General features: G+C 39.8%; 1 protein-coding gene across 5 annotated transcripts in view; it reads left to right on the top strand.

Annotated features, from left to right (window-relative positions):
* The window catches only part of kiaa1549la (KIAA1549-like a), a 112,159-nt gene that overhangs the window by 65,828 nt on the left and 22,517 nt on the right, over positions 1–23,814 (top strand). For 4 of the 5 annotated variants that reach the window (XM_063477689.1, XM_063477688.1, XM_063477687.1 and 1 more), the window contains exons 10-14: positions 963–1,134; positions 3,814–3,974; positions 5,727–5,762; positions 11,914–12,107; positions 21,015–21,160. In XM_063477689.1, coding sequence (XP_063333759.1) covers positions 963–1,134; positions 3,814–3,974; positions 5,727–5,762; positions 11,914–12,107; positions 21,015–21,160 — 709 coding nt within the window. The remainder of the gene's footprint in view (positions 1–962; positions 1,135–3,813; positions 3,975–5,726; positions 5,763–11,913; positions 12,108–21,014; positions 21,161–23,814) is intronic. The other variant, XM_063477690.1, reaches the window with a different exon arrangement.

Below are 23,814 nucleotides of genomic sequence, written 5' to 3'. Positions count from 1 at the left end.
AAATGGCAAACCTACTATTTGTGAATGTCTGTGTGTCCCTGGACAGCTCCAGATTTAGCACCCTGGACAGCGCTACTGACAGTAGTCAGCAGGGACGGGTTTCAAAACTGTTGTTGCGTTCAAGAATGCTGATATTCTGAGCGCTTAAGCTGCAGGGGAGCATGAAGTACGCTGCCAGAAAACTGACATGGAAAGGGCAAACTTTATGAAAACTGAGACACACTACAATGTCAAACCTTTAAAAGCAGTACCCAAATATTTAAATAAAGTCTTAAATTTGTCATAAATAGGTCTCAAGTGCCAGTAAGTTAATTTTCATTGTGTTTTTCTAGTAAAATCCTGTGTGTGTGTGTGCATGACATTTTGTGTATTTGTCACCTCCCGGCTCCAGTGCTCCATATTGTGCAAATTAAGACAATGTTTGACTCTTCCTGGGCCTTATGCCTTACACACCCGTAAGGTTTTATGGTTGCCATGGATGACCGGTTTTATGCCTGCAAAGTTGAGGAGGGAGAGGCTGGCAGAGAGAGACAGAAAGGGTGGTGCGGGGTGTAGTCGGTGGAGAAATCATCCAACCATTTAATAACACACATCCCTTCTTCTTATGACAAAATCAAATTACCGGACTTTATTAAACCGTGTAATGTTTGTCAAATTAAAAATGGTGTTTGATGTATGATGAAAGGAAATTGAGATTTCAAGTGACTCAGTTATCCTCGAGTGTCTTCCCCAAGTGTAGTTATCTTCCACCAAATGCTCGACTTGATTAAAGCAACTGAGCTGATTCAGAGTTTTGATTGGGCCACCAGCAAGAATTTTTAATCCTTTGCTCGGTAGAGAGAAAGAGAGTTTGGATTTTGTGTTAAATCTTGCCGTAGAATATGTTTTATGAGTATAAACTGGGGTAAAACATTTTTTTCTCATATTACTCAAGGTTTTATGACATCCCCATTCTCTTGCAGATGGTGAGCATGCGTAGACTTCCCGGTCCCAAGAACCCAGCAGAGATGACCTACTATGCCCAGCTGAATGGAGCACCCATCTCTGGAACCACAGCTGCTAAGACACTGAGCAGTCTGGACTCCCAGACCATGGCTCTGACCCTGGGATACTTTGTACAAGTCCAGGCTGAGCGTAAGCTTCTCATTATACTCCTCCAGTATTCAGTTACATTGTCATATATCATGAATATCAGGGACCAGGCAAGTCACACAAAAGAGGGCTTTATTTATCCCAGTGTCACTATGCATAAAAGCTATTTTAATGTAACAAAATGTAAGTGTCAGTTTTTTGGCCATGACCATGTTGATTGTTGTAGCCAGAAAGCTAGCTAGGATGCAAGCTAGGCCTAGCAGGCTTTACAGTCAAAAACTACCAAAACTGGTAAGTTATAAATTCACCCAGCATAGACTAGTTATGACATATTAGCTATAAAGATCAAAGCTGTTGTTTGGATCAGGCTGTAAACATGCATTGCTGTAAATATGGGCATTTTTGTGGAGACTCATTTTTGAAGCCAGGCTCAAGTGGCCACTTCAGAAACTGCACCTTTTAGGACTTTGACTTAATTTTTCATGCCTGCAGTATAACACTAACATTAGCTTTAAATTGTGTGTATCTTTGTGACAAAAAAACAAAAACAAAATTAACTGAGCCCCATGTAGAAGGACTTTATTTGTAAATTTGTGAACTAGAGTTGATACAATAATTGCTTTCCTTGTTACCTCTCCTCTTACAGTTGCTAACTACTAAGTATGCTTGCAAAATATATGCTAAATTATACAGTAGTATAGTATTGTTATCAACTTAAACCATAGTGGGGTGCAATTTGGGAAATAACAAGCGGGCTATTTTTTTTTCTTGATACTAACTATATATTTATTGCATAATTATGAGCTTCCAACAAACAGGTTCAGAACCTAAATATATAACCACAGTGTTTACAAGAATATTTATATAATAAAAGGTATTTTTAAAATAATTAAATACACAATAAGTGTAGGTTTTGACAAGGAAGACAATGTAAGGAGTTTCAAATCAGGTTTGCTGGGTGTTTGTGCCATTTTTTTGGTTTTCTCACAGCTAATTGAGGTGGAAGTGCAGTTTTTGGGACAAACACAAGCTTCACAACCTGTTAAAAAAAGCAGTTGTTAAAATTTTTCGGGGTGTTCATCAGGCTGAAAATCTAGTTTTACAAGCAGTGATTTTAGCTATACGCTCTCTGTAGTTACCTGCTTAGGAATTGCAGCTGCTATAGTAAATTTTGATCTGCTGTTTTAAATCCTTGATGTAAAGTTTCTAAATGACTGCAGAATTTGTCAAAGTTGAAATGTGTTATCCAAGTACACATTGATCAACTACTGATGTTTTTGCACAGTAGACAGATTAATGACGGCTGCATTTCACTTTGGAGCGGCTCTACTGTCATGCATGCTGGTTCACTGTCATGGCTTACAGGATCACTTTATGGCAGAGAGTGAAAGATGACTCCATTAAGTTATTAATGTTTCATTAAGTGCTTTTCCTGCTGTGACAAGTCAGAATGTCTGGTGTAAAAAAGATCTGTTCCCATTTGTTCGAACACTTGCAGATTTTAGTCTAGAATTTAGAATTAATTAGCATAAAAATAGGAGCAATGAAGTACGTGGACCTTTCTTTTCTTTGAATATTAACGCAAATTTTGTCAGTGTGAGATATTATAGATGCAAAATCAACTCACAGAGCACATTTCTCATTCAGTAGCAGTTGTAGAGACCCCACACTGCTAAAACATTCCTCTTTAGGAGAGATCTGCAAAACTTGGGCACAGCAGTGTTGGCTTACTGTGACATTTGGGTTTAAATTAACTTTCAGTTATACTCAGTGCATCTAATAGAGCTTTGAATGAAATAGAAATAAAATAACACATAACAGGATTTTCTAAATTAAGAGGACGCTGTAGTTAGATATGCTTTTCAGGTCAGTTTTCTTTGAGTAACTACTGTTCGTATTGTATGTGCTGGAGAGGACAAAATGTTCCCCCTTACCTTTTCTCCCTCTGAGTTATACAGAATCTGGAAAGACACCAACAACCACGTGTGCCCTTCACAGCTCCTCCACACAGTGTTTGGGCAGGGAGCTGAACACAGTGTTCCTGTAAAATTCATTTGCTTTGCTTTCATGGCCTCAGTGGAAACCATCTACATTCATTCTTGTAATGGAGATGCATCCATTTGGTAAACTGCTGTGTTGAAGAGAAGCTCAGAGAAATAAGTTATTAGTTCAAAACTTCAAGTTGTTGCCTGATTTTGATATTGGATATACATTCAAAACAAGCAATCCCTGTCATCTAAAAGCTCAGGCTTCAGACTCTCTACACACTTTATTTTCCAACAGCTTTTTATACTCCTGGCTTTTTATGATGTCATAGAGTAGTGATGTCTTTAATATGCTCATCTCTGGTAGACAGCATAGACTGTGTGATTTTAGTTCAGTGCCACGTCTCTCTCTCTTAAAACCTCTGGGTCTTATGCAGAAGCCACACCCACCTGCTGTTTAAATTATTTTACTTGTGCTGAGGAGCCAATCAGATGTTGCCTTGTTTCAGGCAGTGGCTTAGCATCAAGGTCCAGCATATTTTGAGCTGTGAATCATGCTTAGCCTTGCTAGTGAAGTCCAAGAAGAAAAACATGGAGGTGGAAAAGAGATTGTTAATGAGGCATCTGGGAAAACCGCCTGAATCAGTTTGCCTAACAGCTCTTGTAAAGATATTTAATTAACTTGTTATACAGTGTATTGTTTTTAATGACTGAACCCATTTGTGTTCGTGTGCAGCTGTGGTAAAGACACCGCCCAGCAACCTGTGGATCATGGCCGTTCTGACGCCTCTCTTCTTATTGATGGTGGTGATTGGGATGGTGGCCTTCATTCTTTGTAAGAGAAACAGGGTCCTTTTTAAAACGGGCGCCTTCAGGACCTTTAAAACTCGATCCAAGGTAAGATTTTATCCCTTTCTCCTGCCTTTATTTATTGCCCTTTGTGTTTGTATCTGTCCACTTTTTCTCTCCCTTTGCTGCTTTTTCTGCTCCTTTCTCCCCTCCTGCTATAAATACTGCAGCTCAACTGTTGCAGTATTTAGAGCAGAAGAGGAAAAAATAATTAACCTAAAATATCCAAATGTCATTGCTTCACTTTAACAAATCCCAATACCAGAAATTGGATCTTCTAAAAACATTACATAACCCTGTTATGAGTGACAAACTGCGCAGAGTAACGAGTGTGTTAAGCCGTTCCTTCAGGTCAGAAAAATGAATCCCATCTGTCCCGGAATTACTCATTTGTTTTCTCACTGCCCAATAGCCCATGGTTACTGCTAATCATGCATGCTGCAAAGACCAAATGACCAAAAGGAAATGGGCAGGCCCTGTTGTGCTGGAAGTGGACCTTAGGGTAATGTTGGCCCTTTCACAATAATAGCATTCAGCCAACATGAGCCAATGTGAGGTTAAGTAAAAGTCAATCATTTGAAATGGGCATGTTTGTTATGGATTGCTACCAGCTGGGTTTGATCGGGTCAGATTGACACCGTGCAGCACATGATGCCAGAACAACAGCTGCTGGTGTCACTGCAGTCAGTTAAGTGCTAAACAAGCAGCGAGCCTGCCAGCCTTATTTCTTCAGAAAATTCTTGTAGTGGTGTTCAGAATTTGATCGCCTTTAAGTTCAAATTCGATATCATCATTAGGTCTCCACTCCAGCACATTGGAGTGACTTGACTTATGGGATGTGGCTGGTTGTAAATCCACGTGAACCATGTTCACATTTCACAGCCCAAAACAAAGCGAAGTGACTCACTGAGTTACTGGAGAAGGCTGCAGATAATTTCCATTATTTGAATTCATTGCAGCCTGTTTGCACCACAGTAGGCTACAGATGTGCACTTTAAAGGATAACGCTGACTGATTACAGATATTTCATCATATAGCGTTGGCCATAAATTCAATTCTAAAACTTCTGTACTCACCAAATAGAAAAAACACTTTATTGGATAAAACTAAAGCTTCATTTGCCTATAATGTTGTTATAAAGGGTTACATATGTGGCACATAAGTACAGTTTCCAGGGGTTTGTAAACTGTGTTAGGTGGAGGGAAAGCGTAAAAGTTTGCCTTTTATTGTTGCTTTTCCAACCAAATAGGTTTGAATAACCTTGGTTTATAATTTTTCCTACTCTTTGCTCTTTATGATATCAAAGGGAGCTGATATCCCTACAATGGTAATCTCAGGCACACATATCTGGGTGTAAGTGCAAAGCCCCACCCAGCTACCTTCCATGGACAGTCCATAATAAAGCAGACTGCCACGTTAAAGGGAGATGAGCTAAAATTCCTTTTTCACACATTTAATGTTCTTGCCACGGGTAAAACTCACCATAGCATGAGCTGTTTAGTGATCTTTCACTTAAAAAAGTGTCCAACATATTTTCTTAAATTGAAATACACATTTTTTTTTATAGCTCGACATGGTAGGCATGTCAGAAGTATCCTACTTTGATTGTTTTGCTACTCTTGCTTCATTCTGAACTGAGTGAATACAGCCTTATTAACCCAGATTAGAGTGATGGCCAAAACCGGAACATTTGATGCATTCCTTCCTCCCCTATCCACCTGTTTTCTATTCTATTCTATTCTATTCTATTCTATTCTATAATAACCCTTTCCTGACCATTTCCCTCTCTTCCCTGTTTAGACTTCATATCGAAGGGAGGGCAGTTACCACCACCAGGTATTCACTAAGACGCCTGAAAGGTGTATAGCTGACTGATAGAGTCAGTGGATGAATGAATGAGTTGCTGTTATTCTCATTAATTAATAGGGTTTGAACAGTTGCTTGAACTGCTTTGTTGGCTGCTTATCACTCTGTGTTCTGTGTGTCCTTGTTGCTGGGTAAATTCTTGCATGCGGCTGCTGTTCTGTGGACATCACTTTTTCCACCATTCTCATTGGCTACGAGAGATCAATAGGAAATTGGAAGGGGGAGCATTGAGAGCAGGTGAAGAAATATCTAAAGCATGCTCGGTGAGATTTAAAATGTTTAGGTTTGAGTTGATAGGCTGATAAAATGCTGGCTCATAAAAACAGCCAAATGAGCTCAATACTATTGGCCTGAAGAAGAATCCATTTTTAACCGGGCCCATAAATTTGAATTGCAAAAATGAAGCTCAACATCTGCGAACCAAATCGATCTATTTTTATTTTTGTAGCATCCATAAAGAGTGACACAAGCTTGTGTCATCAGCCTTGGCTTATTTGCTATTGCCATTCCCTTTCAGACCGGTTGTTTTATCCTGCTCACATTCTGCAGTGGCACAGCAGGATCCCTGCACACAGACCTCCAACCCATTCCCTTTTTATATGTGGTTTTTCCACTAAATGATATGATCATGAACTCAAAGCAGAGCAGCAACAGAGCCAACACATAAAGATGCTTAAAAATGCCTTAAATGACAAAGAACTGTGCAGAGGCCATCAGTGTGGTTAGTGTTACTGCGGTGGAACATATCAGCGGGTTATTTTGGTCCAGCCTTTCTCATCCTCATTCCTCAAGATGCAAAGCGAGCCGAGGGAACGATGCATGCAGGGGTAGGCGGGATGTCTTTGGTCGGACACGGAGCTAGTATGTGTAGACTCCTCGGAAAATACATGTACGTGTTGGGTTTGAGTGTTTTCCACTTCTTTTAGTATTATATATTAACATTCAAATTTTCCAGCTTCAAGGTTTGTTTGCTTTCGAAACTGTTTGTAAACATTTAATGTTGCGTTTCACAAGAGAGCGCATGAAATATTAAAGAGGCCCAAAATATGAGGTTTTATAAGTGGCGCCGTGAAGCTACAACCACTGTATTTACTCTCTCCCAAACCCGAGCAAGATGTGCATTCAATAAATCAGATAAATATTTAACAGGAGTTAGGTTTGGGAGCTGAAAACTAAAGTTAGAGACTTTTCAGTTAATTTTGGTCTTTTTTAATTATTCTCATGGCGGCATGTATACTGACCAGTCTACATTCAGTATTGGCTAGTGTTTTTTTAAATCTTTTTTTTTTTTGTTGCTTACATAAGAAGGGCCAGATGTTAGAAGAAATGATAAAAAAGAGAGTGGGAATGGCGTGCAGTGCTTGTTCTGTGCAATCAAGCAGCAACCTCCGGGTTGCCAAAAACTGAAGGTCTTTAAATGGCAACTCGAGGGTCCACAATCTGCCCAGCCTTACAGCAAAAATACACGCTTATGTAGACTGTTCCAAAAAACAGTTGTGATTTCAATAACTTACTTTAATGAGATGTAATCAAGGTGCAATATTTTAACTCATCAGTTATTTCATTACTTAAAGTCGGGTGCCCTGTTCATAATTTTATTGCACTTTGAGGAGTCAGCTGTTTAGTTTCTCTGGTATATACATTTTGATTTGTTTCTCACCACCCAAAGCTAACATCCCAGAGGTTATACCTGTGCCCTAACCCTGCATTCTGTCTAATGGCCTGGAGAGGGTGAGGATTCTGGTTGCAACAAAAGACCCCCACTTGTATGAAAGTCTTAAGTCTCCCTCAGTGAGCACTTGTGTAATGACTTCATGATCTCAGTCGCTAGTTTCAAGTCTTACTGAATACAATAAGATGTTCATTTTGAAAATTATAGTCCCCATTAGAGTCCAAAAGGAGGATAAAGCACGGTACGCATTACTGAGATTAACAGCCTAGCCAGTCCTGCAGAGTGAGTTATTGTAGCACCAAATTCCCTCAGTGTGTTTCCTCATAGGAAGTGTTTTCTTGCTGAGCTACAGTGGGGAAAAAGAAAAACACAAAAGGCAGTTATAAAGTAAAAAGACTGAAATGCTAGAAGACGACTGCTGAATTTGATTAATTTAGCTTGAAAATGTTTAATTCTGGCTTTAATTTAATTAAAGCCCCCCCCCCCCACGAACGCACACACAAAAACAGTATCGTAAAACAAAATTCGAGGGTGTCGACTTTAAAAAAAAAAAAGCCTCTGCACGAGGCTCTTAACAGAATAGCAAAGGACAGACATCAGTGATTTCATGAGGCAGCTTTTGCTTCAAACTTGGCAGTGGATGTAAGAAGAAAGAAGCAGAAGAGCTGATTAGAAGTTACTGGTTGGATTTGTGGTCACACCTTGCAGATCGCATTTATACCCGGCAAAGATCCAATGTTGTCATTTCATTTTTTTCTACAACACATTCTAATTTTAATGCTTGTGTATACATCTTGAATTTTCCTCCACGGGACATGCAGATATAAATCCCATACAAATTTCAGGCGTAAACGGAGTCTGTGTCTTAAGCTAGCTTGCGTGTGTGTTCTGTTAAGTCATCTGAATACCAAGCAGACTCCATCAAGTTGACCTCCTGTGTGCAACTGTGCTCGCGTGCGCATGTGTGCATGAACTATTCCCACGCTGTGCAGGACAAGCTAAAGCTGCTGATCAATACTGTGACTTATATTAGGTCTGCATGTGTGTTTAAGCATTAAAGAGGGATTCTGCTGCTTCCTCCTCCCTTTATCACTCTGCTGTGCAGCCGGAACATTCTTCAAAATGGCTTTTCCTCCCTCTGTGCCGCCTTGTATATGCATGAAAGCCTCAGATAGCTGGCCTCCATGTGGAGTACAATAGAGGTGGAATCAGCGAAAGTAGAAGAAATCCATTTTTCATTTGTAAGGTGTTCAGTGAGTGTACAATGCAGTGGCTGCCATTTAAAGGACTGAAGGTATTTTGCATTTTGCTGCATCATGCCTCAACTGGCCCCCAGAAGGAGTTTATCTAACCGCTGCAGCACCTTGTTGATGTGCAATCAAGCCTTTATTTTTTTTATTATGTATCTAGTTTTTTTTTTTTTTAGCGCATCTCTTTGCTGTGCTTCCGCCATCAGCCCTGCTGGAGCTGAATTTAAATCAATATGGCCACAGGGGGAAAAGAGCATATCTCATCCATCTGCTGCACCTCATCAAGCTGCTGTTGGGTATTGCTCTGAGTTAAAATTAGACAAGAGGAGAAGCATCTGTGTGATACTGAAGGGAAAAAAGGGAGGATAATCTGGTGGTGCCACAGAGTCGTGCTCAGAGTGACTTCATATGACATCCTCAAGTGGAAGAAATCCCAGACTTCTTGTTGCTGTCCTCCTCTCTCTCCTCGCCTTCTTTCTTCTGCTGCTGTTCTAAATGGATGTGGAGAAAAACACCATCCATCTCTGACAGAGAGATCAGAGGATCACCCCATAGCACGGGCTTCAAGTCTTCATTAAACCGGGCCGCTCGCGTAAGATGAAAGACGGCCATTTGTTAAGTCAACACACTGTCAGTGGACGTAGGAAACGAGGGAGCGAGATGACAAGGCAGGGAGAATGGAAAAAGAGAAAGTCTGGAAAGGAAGAAAGGGCAGAGACAATTTGAATAGACAGATGTGTGGAAGTGAAAAGAACAGAGAACGATCGTGAGGCAGTGCAGTCAAATGTGAGCGGTGAAATGTCAGCCTGCTTTTCAAGGTTACATCCCCTCGGCTTTGTCATTTCTGAGAATCCATACTGTCTCCATGCATTGCTTTACCCATCACCTGCAGTTCAGTGCCAGTTCAGCACCCGTGGCACGAAGCCTTATGCCTGTGCTTCGATAATCCACATGCATACTGGTGGAAGGACATATTTGCAACAGCACATCTTGTGCTCCTACCTTGCACGTTGCCCTTTCTTTTCTCCTCATAGGTTATAGGCAAATGAGTGTTTGCACTCTCCATACGTCTTTCACATTAAAGAGTCAGCAACTGTCAACATACATCAATTCAGTTGGTAGAATATGCGTGTAAAGATGGACTCAATCCATATATATTTATGGCATGGTGAGAGGGCCTACGGTGTACCGCTCTCTTTCCGTCTCTATCTGAGCTCCTATCACTTTCCCCGGCACTCATCCACGTCTGCAGCCACGTGTGTTGGAGCTCGCTGATGGTACAGCGGTGTGTATGACTGATGAATTATTAACAACGCCGTCAGCTGGATGCACACGTTGCCTAACCTCACACGCACTCAGAATTTAGCATGCATCATCAAATGCATTAGACGTCCCATTTTAGAGTTGCTCAAAATAGAAAAGAGGCGGCAATTTTTATTTTTTTTTAAATCTGGGTTTCATCTACTTGGTTGTGTAACCTAAATTGAAATTTTCTTCCCCCCCACGCTTTATCTTTTTTCACTCCTGCACGCTAAACGCTTTTTCTTAATTTGAATACAAAGATTGTGTCCAGGCCTCGGAGGCTTTTCAGACTGCTTTTGCTGCCGCCTCTTTTTATGTTCTGTCTCTTTATGCCAAAACCCCTGACTTCAAAGGTGCTGTTAATCTTTTTTTATTTATTTATTTTTCAACTTTTCATTATGCCAGCTCTGGTGTTTGGAGACTGATAAAAAAAAAAGGTTCAGGGAGGGATGTCCATCCAATTACTTTTATCTGAAATAGAAGCAACACTTATCTGGAATTTTTTCTTTAGTATTCAGGAGAACATGTCGTGTCAGCTGGTAGAACTCTGAGCGCTGTTCACCCACATCAGGTTGTTCAGTGCTGCAGCTAGCGTGAAAAGCTCAGGGTGACAACGGACTCAAAATGTTTTATGAATTGAAAAGTGAGTTGAAGTCTTTCATCTATCAGTCCAATCAAATGAAGGCAGTCTCATCGCCGGCGTTCATGGTGTTTACTGACATATCTATTCACACAGAGGTTAAATCTGAAAATAATAAACACACATTTACGTTTAAGCTGCAGTAGCCCAGCTTGTGAAACAGAAGGTTTTAACCAGATAAAAAAAGTATAGAAACACACAAACCCAGTGAATAGACTGTATCCATAATAGAGTTGAAGCTGCAGCATTATGCTTCTGCTTTAATCACTGGAAATGGCTACACGAGGCATGTGATAGGTGTGTATGTGCCACAGAGATCAACTCCAGCTGGTACTGCTATTGGGCTTATTACATGATGAGCAGTCTATAAAAAAACAACCAAAAAAACTTTAATTTCTGTGGCATGACATAAAAACTGCACGTATGGTTATTGCCTGTCAAATCCAATGACCTTTTCTAAAGTGTGGTGACTTCTCACCAAATTAAACTTTAAGCTTTTGCTTCTGCTGTAACTGTGTTACCCAACATTAAGGCTTCAATTACCGCTCAATTCAGAGTGCTTGTATCAGGATAAAAGGTGTTGTGCACTGAACAATGCAACAATGATGTCACAAAACAGTAGGCAAAGACAGTAAAAAGTGCAGATGTATCTACGTCTTTACTATGGCAACAGGCAGAAAAGACATCTGCCACCACACAGCTGAAACTGTCGTGAACATTAGCTGTATGCATGCATCAGCACAACACAATTGGCTAATATGCTTCAGCTGGCTATTGGCTCTATTTGTTTGCTTGTTGAAATGCAACAGTATAACATATATGATTAAACTGAAAACTAGCTTACCAATAATGTAAATGGGAAAACTCTGATGTTAAATTCTGCAAGAAATCCTGCCTTGCGCTTTTGATTCTTCAGTTGTTCTTTTGGTGTCAAGCGCTCTTTTCATTTATGCTAGTTGCAAGATCTGCACATTCTGTGGCTGATATATTATTCATTGTTCATTATTGTGAGTTTTAAAGTAAACTGACTTACAATATTTCCCTCTCATCAGCGTATGCCATGTACAGCATATCAGAAACAGTTGCATTGTCTTTTTTTATGTCTTTGCATGTGCTCTACAGTCGATGTTTGTTTTCATGTCTCTAGTTTCTTTTGGTCCATCAATCCAAAAACTCCTGACTGGATTGTGCTAAAAGCTGGATTAGCTTTGACTGTGCAAATTCAAACATTATGTGTTGTTCTTTTCCCCCCAACAGCCTGTCCAGGGCTTCGACTATGCCAAGAAGCACATGGGTCGAACTGGCGATGAGGCAGTCTCTGTTACTAAGGAGACGCTGGTGTTGGGGCTGCCTGTACGAGATGCTCCATTGTCACTGTCACTGGATAAGAAGGTGCACCAGGATGGGACTGCCAATAAGAGGCCTCCGTCTGCTGACATACACAAAGGAGGGTAAGAAAGTTACTGACTGATCTGCTTTAATGTACTGGGAAAACTGACCTTATATAAATGATTTGGATGTTAGCATTATTGTGCTTTATCATTGCATCTGTTTTTTTAGGTTTTTTTTTTTTAATCATGAAGACAAATAGCACAAAAATCTCTTTATTTTGGTGTGATCATTTAGTCAGGTGTTACCTACCAAACCTAAACACAGACATGCACAGACATATGCTACAATTTGAATAAAACATTAATTATATATCATTATTTTTTTATGTGGACTGAACTCAAGTTCTAATGGCAAAATTTCAAGTATTAAATGAAAAATGTTCACTTTAACAGATGAAAAAGACTACATTTGTGGGACCGAACGGAGACCCAAATAGACCTCACAGACTTCATTTGTGTTATTTTTGATATATTATTAATTTAAAAAACATATTTGGTGAGGTTTAGACAATAAAATTGATTTGATTAGGGTTAGGTATTGATCATGGTTTGGGTTTAAATGTCTGCTGGTTGGTTGCCAGGGCAACTCGTCCCCACAGAAGAATGTGGAAAACATAAACACACATAAAACTTCAAAAGTCCTGGTGACTCAAATTTACATAAAGAAGTTTTAAGAATACAAATTTTGTCATGTAATATTGTGTTACCCATTCAGCTGATATACGTCTGCTAGGTATGAATTAGACTAGATCAGCTGTGATGCAGAGAGGGTAACACACCCTCAGCTGTACTGTCTGTTTTAAAACATTGTTTTATGGCCAACAACAGCAGCAGTTGGCTCAGAGACATTTGAGCTTGACGGTTGGCTTTTGGGTGTTTAAGCAAAGCATATCGTTAACACAAAAATATAGTCTGACCCTTTCACGGACCAAAACCCAGTAGAGGAGGTGTCTTATGTCACACTGCTGTCATTGTGCATAATTCATTATAGATGTGGATGTAAAGAAAAGCTCTCCCTTGTTCATACATCACTATAAGCTGTGATTGAACACAGGTACAGTGCTGAAATAGCGAGCTGATCCGACATGCTGTTCCCAGCTGGAAGCCTTGTGAAGGGGAAGAACAAAGTTCTCGAGCATCTGTTTCAGTCAGTGAACAAGGCGGTGACAAAACCCAGAGCTTTTCAGCAAGTCCAGACATCAGTGCTTGTTTGTGCATCACAGTTAAGCCAGAGAGAAGCCCAGAGTAAGCAGTGCACAGTCTGACAGATTGACATGATTTTAAGATAAGTCCAATGTTAACGAAAGGCTGTTTGTAGACAAAAGAAGGGAAGCTGCTTCTGTTGCAGCAAAAACAACGGATGGAGTGATGTACTAGGCTGAAGTTGAGAGAGCTGAGTCTAATAGTGGTGTTAGGTGTGTTGCTATACAAATACAGATGATCCCATTTAAGTGTGAATAAATAATTGCTCCAGTAATTTTCAACTGTTAACAGCTTAACACTTATCTGACACATGATGTGACACAAAAGATTTGTGTAAATTAACAGGAAATACATTTAAACGACTGTGCCTTTCATCTGATGAGCAAGATCTACTGTAAACAGCGTGGGACGGGGTATCACTGGCAACGACGTGCATTACCTGTTGAAATGAATCATTATAGGGCTGCTGGACCACACTGTGAAAAAACAAGTTGGCCAGTAGACACACCGGTGTATCTCAAAGTCAGAAATTAATAAATGAGTTTAAAATAAAAAATACAGATAATCCACAAAATCTCTCTCATTATACTTTATATGTAAGAATATACATAACATATGTTTAGGAAAGGTAGGATAGACTGTTGTGGTGCTTAATAGAGTTATTGACTGATAATGGGTGTGATATAATACAAATACACAATCCTATTTTTTTGTGAACTTTACAGTCATTGGCGTAGTTTTCTGAGCATCGATGAGTGGAAAAATAAAGTAGAGGGCCAGACACCCCCCTCCCCCGATTATTTCAAGCATCTGACGTTTCATTTCCTGCGTTCTTGTCAAATGTTACGCACCATTTTGTTCCTTTTCTACGTCAGTTTATGGGGAAATGTCAACATATAATGCAATATAACGCAATAAGGCACTCTAGGATTCCATGTGGCTTTCAATAAAAAAAAAAATATTCTCAGCTTCTGCTATTTAAAATCATCCCTGCTGAGTCAAAACACAAACAGGCTTAATTTTAGTATTTTAATGTATACACCTTTTTTCAAAGCTCAAATGTGTTTCAAAGAGATTTATGATTATCTTTAAATTTAAAATGTTGTGCATAGTTATAACTATCAGTACAAATCAGTGTTTTATGATGATTTTTAGGAGTTTATACATGTTACTGAGTCTGAAAACCAGAAAGTTTTCATTTGTCTTTGATTTGTCTGGTTATCAATTTGCCATCAAGCACATGGCATCAAAGGGGAATCTGCTGCCTGAGATTTCACCACTGTGTTTGTTTGAGGCGCAAAGATAATTAAGTTTCCTACAAATATTGAGTGGTGGTATGAATTCATAATTCCTTCAGATATTTCATTAGTAAAAAAAAAAGCTCTGTACAGCATGTCTCGTTCATCTATCGACACAAACATTCATAAATGCACTTTTTTCTACAGTTTTTCTATCTAACATTCACACACATTCACATGATGCACACACTAGGAGCAATCTGGGGTTCAGTGTATTCCCAAGGATACTTTGGGACTGTTTCCAGCCTGGGATCAGATCGCCAACCGTACAGGTGGTGGGGGTGGAGGTGTCTTACTCGCAGCTAGTCTCACTGAAATATACGAATATTATATACATTTATTTATAGACATCAGAGATGGCTTCGCAGCAGAGGTGAACAATTTTTGTGAGATATATTTTTATTTTTTATAGTTACTGAGGCTCTTTTTGTGTTGGGACTGGTGTCTACACTGGAGAGGCCAAACCCAAAGTCATCTGTTTAAGTAACATTTAAATAACATTTTTTGGATGAATAATTTCATTGTCATTTTAGTGAGCAGAGAGCCCATGTCCTCTTATTAGCAAAAAATGGCCAGTGCTGGATTTTATACAAACTCTACACTAATGAATGTCAAGCCTCTTCTCATATTTTTAAATACGCTGATGACATGAGTCCGATGGCTTCCTCCTGCACTAATGTGGGTTCATTAGGTCGTTCACAGATAATTATCTGCAACTAAATGTCTCCAAAAATACTACTAACATTAAAAAAATAGAATCTGTGCAAGCTTAAGTGGATTTCCTCTAATCTTCTACACACTGGGGAGTGTATTGCTTAAAGCGTAGTGTCAGGTTTGAAAGGTTTGGATCATGTTTCGGCATGTGGCATGAATCATAGACTGATTTCAAAAGTTGGGGAGCAATAAAGTAAAAAAAAAAGCATCTGTACCCAGTGAGATCAGGAGGAAGTTCACTGTTGATTAAAATGTTTGTCTCAGAAACTGCAGCTGAAGCCTGTCACTATGATCCACGTCTGTAAAAGAACATGGAAAAAACATCGCAAAAGCATAAGGCCTCAGTCACACAGGCCTAGAGACCAGTTAGCGACCTCCTCACACCACCTCACAGGTCAGCTCACTGCCCGGCGAAATGATTTGCAAATTGGGTTCTGCACCAAAAAGCTCCCCGTGAGATCCCTTGCAGACTGCTGCAGTCGCCTGTAGTTTGCATGAAAGCTGCAGACTTTTTAGCCTTTTTACTCTTTAAGCTGTAGATAAAACATGAAAAAGGTTCACACAAAATGGAAACGGATAACATGCACATTCAAAGCAAAAGTTCTATCTTACCACTTCAAACAAAACATTTCAAAATGTGAAACTTTGTCTTTGAAGGTGAGCGGTATAAATTTCCAGTTTCGATCGCACTTTTCATAACTACTTGTTGAGTATTTTTTCCGACATTCATCGTTTTCCATATGAACTATGGGGAACAACAGCAACCTGCTAGCAATTAAAGCATTTGCAAGGATGCTTTTGCTGCATCAACATATCTATACCTCCCCAACCAGTCTGGAAATACACACTATTAATTAGAGATCAGCAGTTGCCATTGGCTCACTGACCGGTCTCCACACCCTAAAAAATGTTTTGAGTGCATGCCTGTTTGACTAACAAATCACAGCAGAGGACAAACGTGACCATACAAACTCAAAGACTATAATTAAAAACTGGAGAATATGCAAGCTACAGAGATAATCAGATAGAAGATCATATCAGGACACAAGATAAAACAAAGCAACCAGAAGAAACCTATCAAAGTCAAACAGGAAACAAACAAAAACTATGTTTAACACGGAGGCGACAAGACTCACAGTAAACATGCCACACAGAAAGCAGACAGACGAGACAGAAGGAACACGGGAAACGCTGGGCAGACAAAAACTCAACACCACTAGAATAACAATGAAAACAAGAACCAAAACTCAAAGATGTCACCAAAACCATCACAAGCAAGCCGCAACGAGCACGTTTTGAAAAGTTGGGCACTATTTTGGATTAAAGCTCTGAAGCTTGGCTCTAGTAAAATGTTATTTCTACATGGTTTTTAAAAGTTGAGCGAAATACTGTGTATTAGATTTATGCTGTTTTTGGAAATGTGAGCTCATGGGAAGGGACAAACTGATCAGACACAATCTGCTCTCAGTGAAAAACTAATGAAATCCATGTAATGACCCAAACACACGGCTAAACAGATGGTCATTTGTCCCCACAGCCACTGGGCTACTACTGAGGATTAGACATTTGTACCGAGTGTTTGATTGTATTTCTGTGATTTCAAATCAGAATGAATGTTAGAAAATGAAAGTTGCATCTATCTGCTGCTAATCTTCATGTTTTATGCAGTTTGTCTTTATTTGGTATTTAATGGAGTCTCTTCCCCATATATTTTCTGTCTTTTTTTGTTTCTAATCTTCCTTGTTATTGTCCCTGCTTTTCACGCATGAGCGATGAATGTGATTTGCAAACATCTGCCGGAATCCCGCCATTTAAACACATTTCCCAAAATGTACCAAAAGGTCTTATTCCCGGTAGATTTCACTAGACTTATGACATAATCTGTTCTATGCATAAACACTGAAAAGATTTAGAACAGAATATGAAAACTGTTCTTTTTGTAAACGTTTCCATCCCCAAACATTTCTCTACTACGAGCGACACCCACACCCGCGCCCACAGTCAATTGCGACAGCTTTCCCTTGAGGAAGTTTGGGAGTCATAAATGAGATGCATCATGCCTCCTCTCACATTAATGCAAATGCAGAAATGCACATAAGACAGAGCCTCACATTTATACACCACTAGATGAAAATGAATGGAGGTGGGATTAGTTGTGCTTTGCCTCTCGAGGATGATAAACACATGTATATTTATAACCCTGGCTGTAGCCAAGCGAGAGGGAGCCGTTCTGTGTGACGGTGATGACAGTGTAAAGGACTGGAAGAGCTGGCATAGTTTGATAATCAGCTTTACCAACCAGCACACACATTCTCAAAGAAACTAACACAGATTATTCTACCACCTGCACACTAGTTACATATCTCACTGTCTAACCGATGCAATGTGGGGTGCAATCGATTTCAAACCCAAACAACAACCAAGAATGCATTTATTGTTGTGCTTTGTGGTCTGTGTGCAGGCAGAACCAGGTGCTGTGCTTTATCATAAAGGAAAAGGTAGATAAGAAGAAACAAGACTCAAATCACTCGCTCATTCATAAACACGTTGTACACTTAGAACCAGACGTTTACTGTGAAATGACCGTTTCCGACTTGCATTAGATGAAAAGTTGCATGATTGTCATTTTCAAATGACTTTGCATTGCTAAGCAGTATACATGTTATTGAAATCAGTTTGCACTGCGTTCCAGTTTGGGCTTTTTATTTTGTGCGTGCATTTCAAATTCATTGATGCTGCCCTCGGCCAAAACTGGTTGTGGTATCAGAAGTGGGTAGATTTTGATGTTGTTCCCACCCATCACAAAACAGCAGTTTGCTGTTTCACTACAATTCATGCACACATGGATGCCTATTTTTTAAATAGTTAAGAATTTTTGTTAAATACTAAACAGGCCGTGTCAGAGTGTGTTTTTTTTTCTTCGCTCTGTGTTATGTCTGTGAGAGTAAATAATAGCATTTGTCTTGTATTTGAATTCAACAGTTCCCTTAATATTATTGTTTGCTGTATATTATATTATTTTTGTTAATGAGCAGTGGAACAGGTGCAACATGTTTGTGTTTTAAGAATAGATATTTTACTCCAGCAGCTTTGTAATATAACTGTTTTTCTTCAACAGTGACTAAATTGGAATCAGTTTTTTTTTGTGTGTGTGTGATTGCGTCATTGTCTTGACACAAGCAGAGTGATGTGATCATTTTCTGCTTCATTTTAAAATGGTTCTTTGTTTAAAACATAAAAAATTGAAACAATGTGAGAAACAACGGCGGTGATTATTTTACCCGCTGAACATGCTCTGGTGTGAGGAAGGAGGAAGACGCAGTCTGCATGCTAACCATGGGGCAACACTGTAGGATGGGTTCATAGGGGCAGCATTTATTCTGCTCGCTTCAGCCTCCAGAGAGCTGCAGTTTGTGAGGCACAAAGAGCGGCAGGGAGATGAACGCTAGTCTCCAGTAGTGTGATTATTGATTCAGCTGCTCCTCCCTCTGGCCTTCACAGATTTATGTGGAACACACACTGTATTTCTCCTTCCATCCCAGTGGCTCTTTGCCTGATTCCACATGACTTTTACTTTGACTTGGCCAGTCACCGGACACAGCACTGGCTGCATTGTGTGTGTGTGTGTGTCTGTGGACGTGTTTGTGTTCACAGTGTTAGCCTCGCCTGTGGTTTTGTAATGTCGGCTCCGGCTGATTTGTGCATCTCACACCACCTGTAGACCGGCCTGTCACGTTGTGTAGCTGCTGTGTCTTACATGCCTCAAGGCTGTGCGCATGTGTGTTTGTGTACCCTGCACATGTGTGTGCGTATGTGTGTGCTCGGTATATAGATTGAACTGACTAAGTGCTATTTTTGGATTCGTACATGTTTATGCATGACTTTATTTCACACACACACACTGGACATAAAGGACATAAAGGTGTTTAATACACTGACTTGATGTTACCTTTTGGGGACAAAAGGAAGTCGCTATAATGTAGATCATTACTTGGTTTAAGGTTATGATAAAGCCTGGAGGTTGCTACTATAACAGGAAATAAATGTCATCAATATAATTTCCTCTGAAGTAAAGGGAAATGACTCTTTGAGTGGGAAATGTATGCATGCTGGGCTGTTTTCCATCAAGGTCCCTGGCCGGAAGCCAGGCTATCCCAAAAAATCAGCATGCCATTGTTCTGCTTGTCCTTCACATTTGCCCTGCATTTCTTTAATGTTGCATGCGTTTTTTTACAAGGTGCATTCAGCACAAGTCTGATCACCATCTCTAAAAGCACAAACACTGTATGACACAGTACAACAGTAAAAGGTGATGTAATTTGTCTAGTTAACTGCTAACATCACATAGGTCAAGCTACTGTAACTGCTGATTATCAGGTGTGGAAGCCGGCATGAAAATGCCAGGATTCAGGAGTGTTATTAGTTTAGGTGCACAAGATAAGATAAGAAATAAATCATTTATCATTTAAAAAAATGCTATGACATTAATTTGACTCTAAATGATCAGGCTTGTATATCTATAATGTTATCTTATTTGGTGATGTGATGTCATATGCCATCAGTCATCCTTTCACTTAATGGCTTATCCGGGCAGCACAGTGGGTTCGAGTCCGCCAGCAGGCTGGAGCCTTTCTGTGTGGAATTCATGTCTTCTCCTGGTGTCACATTCCAAAGACATGCATGTTAGGTTCATTAGTTCTTAGTTATGTGTAGATGTGAATGGTTGTCTGTGACAGTCTGGTGTTCTGCCCAGGGAGTATCCTGTAGCTCCAGTCCCCTTTGACCCTGTCAGCAGGGACAATATTGTCCATTATTCAGGTTATGTCTATTGCTGTTAGATGACCTCTTCTTCTCAGTGGTGTCAACACAGCTTTGTATATTTTTCCGAAAATTAGCTAGCTTGTTCTAAACGTACATAATTAACAATCTAATGAATGAGCTAAAAAGCATTCTTATGGCTATTAACAATAAAATAACCATAACAATATAAAAATAGGAAAACCACAAGCTGTATGTAATCAGTTTATAGTTAAAGCACCTTCATGAGTGAGTTCATGGCATAAGGATAAAACTGCTCTACGAATCCTAGAATATTGACAGAATGAGCTGAAGAACGAAGAAAAAGTTGGGGACTCATACTTTTATGACTGACAATTATATAATTTGGTGATAACAAGTGATTAGCTCAAGATGAGACAAAAGTTGAGTCAGTGGTGTTGACAATCGGCAGGTAGCACGATGTGTGACAATGCTAATCTTCAGCTTTCAGATCAAGTTGCTGCTACAGATTTTAATAATTTTTTAGACATCTCTGTCTTTGTGACTAATGATGTCACTTATAGTTAAACAATGCCACTTGAAAAGTAGCTTAGATTTTACAAAGTTTGTTCACCTTCAGTTCCCGTAGACTATACAGTCCTTACAGCCAAGCTTTCACCTTTTTTCTCTTTTTTTGGCATTTCCAGGAAAAATTAAATTGCATATAAACTTCCAAATCTGCTGGTTTATCTCCAGGATTGTCATAAAATGCTCACACTCACATACAAAAATCACACCACATGTTTTTGGCTTGTAAAGCACTTTTGATTTTTTTTTCTTTTTTGTAATGAGCCATTAACATTTTTTTTTAAATGGTGTGTTGGCAGTAATAACTGTGAGATGATGCCCTGTTTGTGTACACACTCACAACCCTCTCCGCCCCTCCCTTTTCCTCTCTCCCTTCGCCTCCTTTCTGTTGCCATGGCTACTACAGGAGGTTGCCAAGTGATGAGGATGGCTCGGTGTCGAGTAACGGCTCCGGGAAGCTGAACACCAGCAAGAGCTCCTCGGCCCGGAGGACTGCGACTGGCAGCAGCAGCAAGAACGGCAAGGAGGAGCTACACAAGAGGGGCACCAACGGTGAGGAGGAGGAGGAAGGAAAGAGAGATGAGGCGGGAGGGGGTTAAGAAGGTAGACAAAGAATGAGATGATTCCAGTGAAGGAGGAAGAAGGGAAGGTATTAGGAGAAGGACACATAAAGACACATCTGTCTTTGGATAGATGGAAAAAAATCTGCCTCTCCTTATGTTTGTGCCCATCACAAAGTCTTTCATTGCTAATAAACAAGTGCAGATCACCAAAAAATCTGCCCCCCCCCCCCCCACACACACACACTCATGCAATGATGTTTTTACCCAAGAATAATTATTGTGAGCTAATGAAGCACAAACACACTCATGCTTACAATGAGTCAGCCTGCTACAGCATCATGTAACTATCAGGGACGACACATGTACTCATCAGATATTGTCACATGTCTGCTCATATGCAAACTGGGATATTAGATCAGTTAGAAGACATATGAAGCATTCACATGTTGCTATTTAGGCTGTTTTCAATCGGCTTACCTCATTCCAAATGCTGCACGGAGATAAAAGCGAGTACATATTCCTTAAGCGTTGCATCAACTTACTTTGGAGCAGAACCACAGAGAAAGACAAGGAAGTGGGAGGAAACAGTTCTGACAGCGTAGTGTCACCTTAGGTGTTATTCAAATCCATACAACCCACTGCATATGTTCTATGCTGTAGGAAAGTTACTTGTTAATCCTTGATGCCTGTCCTCTCCATCATTTTAAATGAGCTTTTAGATATTGCACTCACACAGAGTGCAATATTAAAAACACACACACACAGAGGGTATGACTACTTAAATGCCAAGTTATAATTGAATTACTATTAAAATGAGAAGGTTCCTTGTAATCAAGAGTCACATTTCTTTTCTTTTTTTTAAGAAGGGACCTGATGTAGTCAAAAATCACATGCTGTAGCTTAGTTTATTGATATTTTATCGACACTTCTTGAGAAGGAGATTTTGATTTCCATGTTGTGTTCTACCTTTTTATGCTGATTCTGATATTTTTCACACTACTACATCAATTAGACAGACTGTTGATGACTAATTATGAAGAATGCATTATTAATTTAAAAGCATTTGTTAAAAAAGGTCGTAAAAGGAGGAGACTGGTCCATGATGATGACAAACACGTACTTCACATTATTAAGTTCACTTTAAGCAGCTTGAGGCAACTGTTGTTGTGGTTTGGTGCTTTATAAGAAAAATTGAATTGAACTGAATTGAATTCCAGAAAAAAATTAAGCAACTTTAAAGTTGATATAACAGCAAAACAACACAAAACAAAATTAGCATAGGTGTGCTTGTGTTGGGAGTAAACATGGTATATGTGAGCAAAACTATACACAAAGCCCCTGTTAATCTGTGGGAGCTGTGCTAAATCTGTCATACACATTTACATTTGGGTACATCTATGAAAAATGAATTCAGCCACTATGATGTCCTCCAATGGCTATTTTACTTCCCCTTCCCCTTTTCGGACCAGGAAGCTACTAACAATTTTCTTTATAATCACTCTTTGGCTAAATCTATCCAGACTCTTGAGTCAGTGTCAGTTAAGACTCAAGTCAAATCTAGAAATGACAAAAACTGAGGCGTCATGAAAAAATTAACTTGCTACCTTCTGTGGTCTTCTCGTCATTGCCTGAGGCTACAATAGCCGGTTCTAGCATGATGGCACAGTATGAGTAATGGTGGTTTAAACAGAACATGTGAAATGAAAAAAGACAATGTCTGTTTTCTACTGCATCATCTTTGAGCCTTTTGAAATGTTCTCCATCATTAATTCAACAGAGTAGCTGGCAGGTACTGTGTACTCTTAACAGTCATTTTAAAGAAGAACGTTCTTGTTTTCAGCCATATGACAATCTCCACTGCTGAAGTAAACGACAGTTCTCCTAATAGAGCTTAAAAAAAGCACGTTAGCAGGTTGTGACAATAAAAAAACGTTGTAGTTTTCCATAGATAGGCTCACTTCTGGTCATTTGGACCACTCCACTGCAATGGACTTCTCAGCTGTGTTTGCCCTTTTAGTCCCTTTTTAGCATTTTATTGGAATTATCTATTTTATTAGTCTGTTACTTAATATTAATGAATAAATATATATGTGCTGTAGCATATTGCTTATGGATGCATCTTGATGAAGCTAAATAGCCTTGTATGGTTTAGGACTTCACCTCTATCCAACTAGGGTCACTTATGGTCCAAAAACTTCAACATGAGACAAGCAAGGCAAATGTTGAAGTTTCCAAATGCAGTGTAAACATAGCACGGCAGACTCGATGATGTTTCCATGAACATGCTTTTCCGCATCTTTTTATTAAGCTGCTGCAAACACACTCAGTCGGCTGCAACTTTCCAGCTCACAGCCCGACTGCGTCAACAACAACACGACCCTCAGGACCCAGTGCAGATTTTCAAGCCGACGAGGCGTGATTGCAGATGCCTTGCAGGTGCGTCCATCGCTACTGCAGCGGCACTGCAGGCCACGCCCCGCCACATGCAGATTTCATAACTAATGGTTGCCATCTTGGTGGTCAGTCCATCGTTTATATACAGTCTGTGGGATGAACCTGCTAGCTAACTTGGAGGCTCGGGTGCAAAATGTCCAAAGATGCAAGCATGAATGCTTTTGTCAGCCCTTGCAATATTTGGCAACC

The sequence above is a fragment of the Pelmatolapia mariae genome, linkage group LG7, assembly GCF_036321145.2.
Source record: "Pelmatolapia mariae isolate MD_Pm_ZW linkage group LG7, Pm_UMD_F_2, whole genome shotgun sequence".
In the NCBI taxonomy this organism is placed as follows: Eukaryota; Metazoa; Chordata; class Actinopteri; order Cichliformes; family Cichlidae; genus Pelmatolapia; species Pelmatolapia mariae.
Note: the sequence above shows the minus strand (reverse complement) of the source record. Positions and strands in the feature narration are given on the sequence as shown.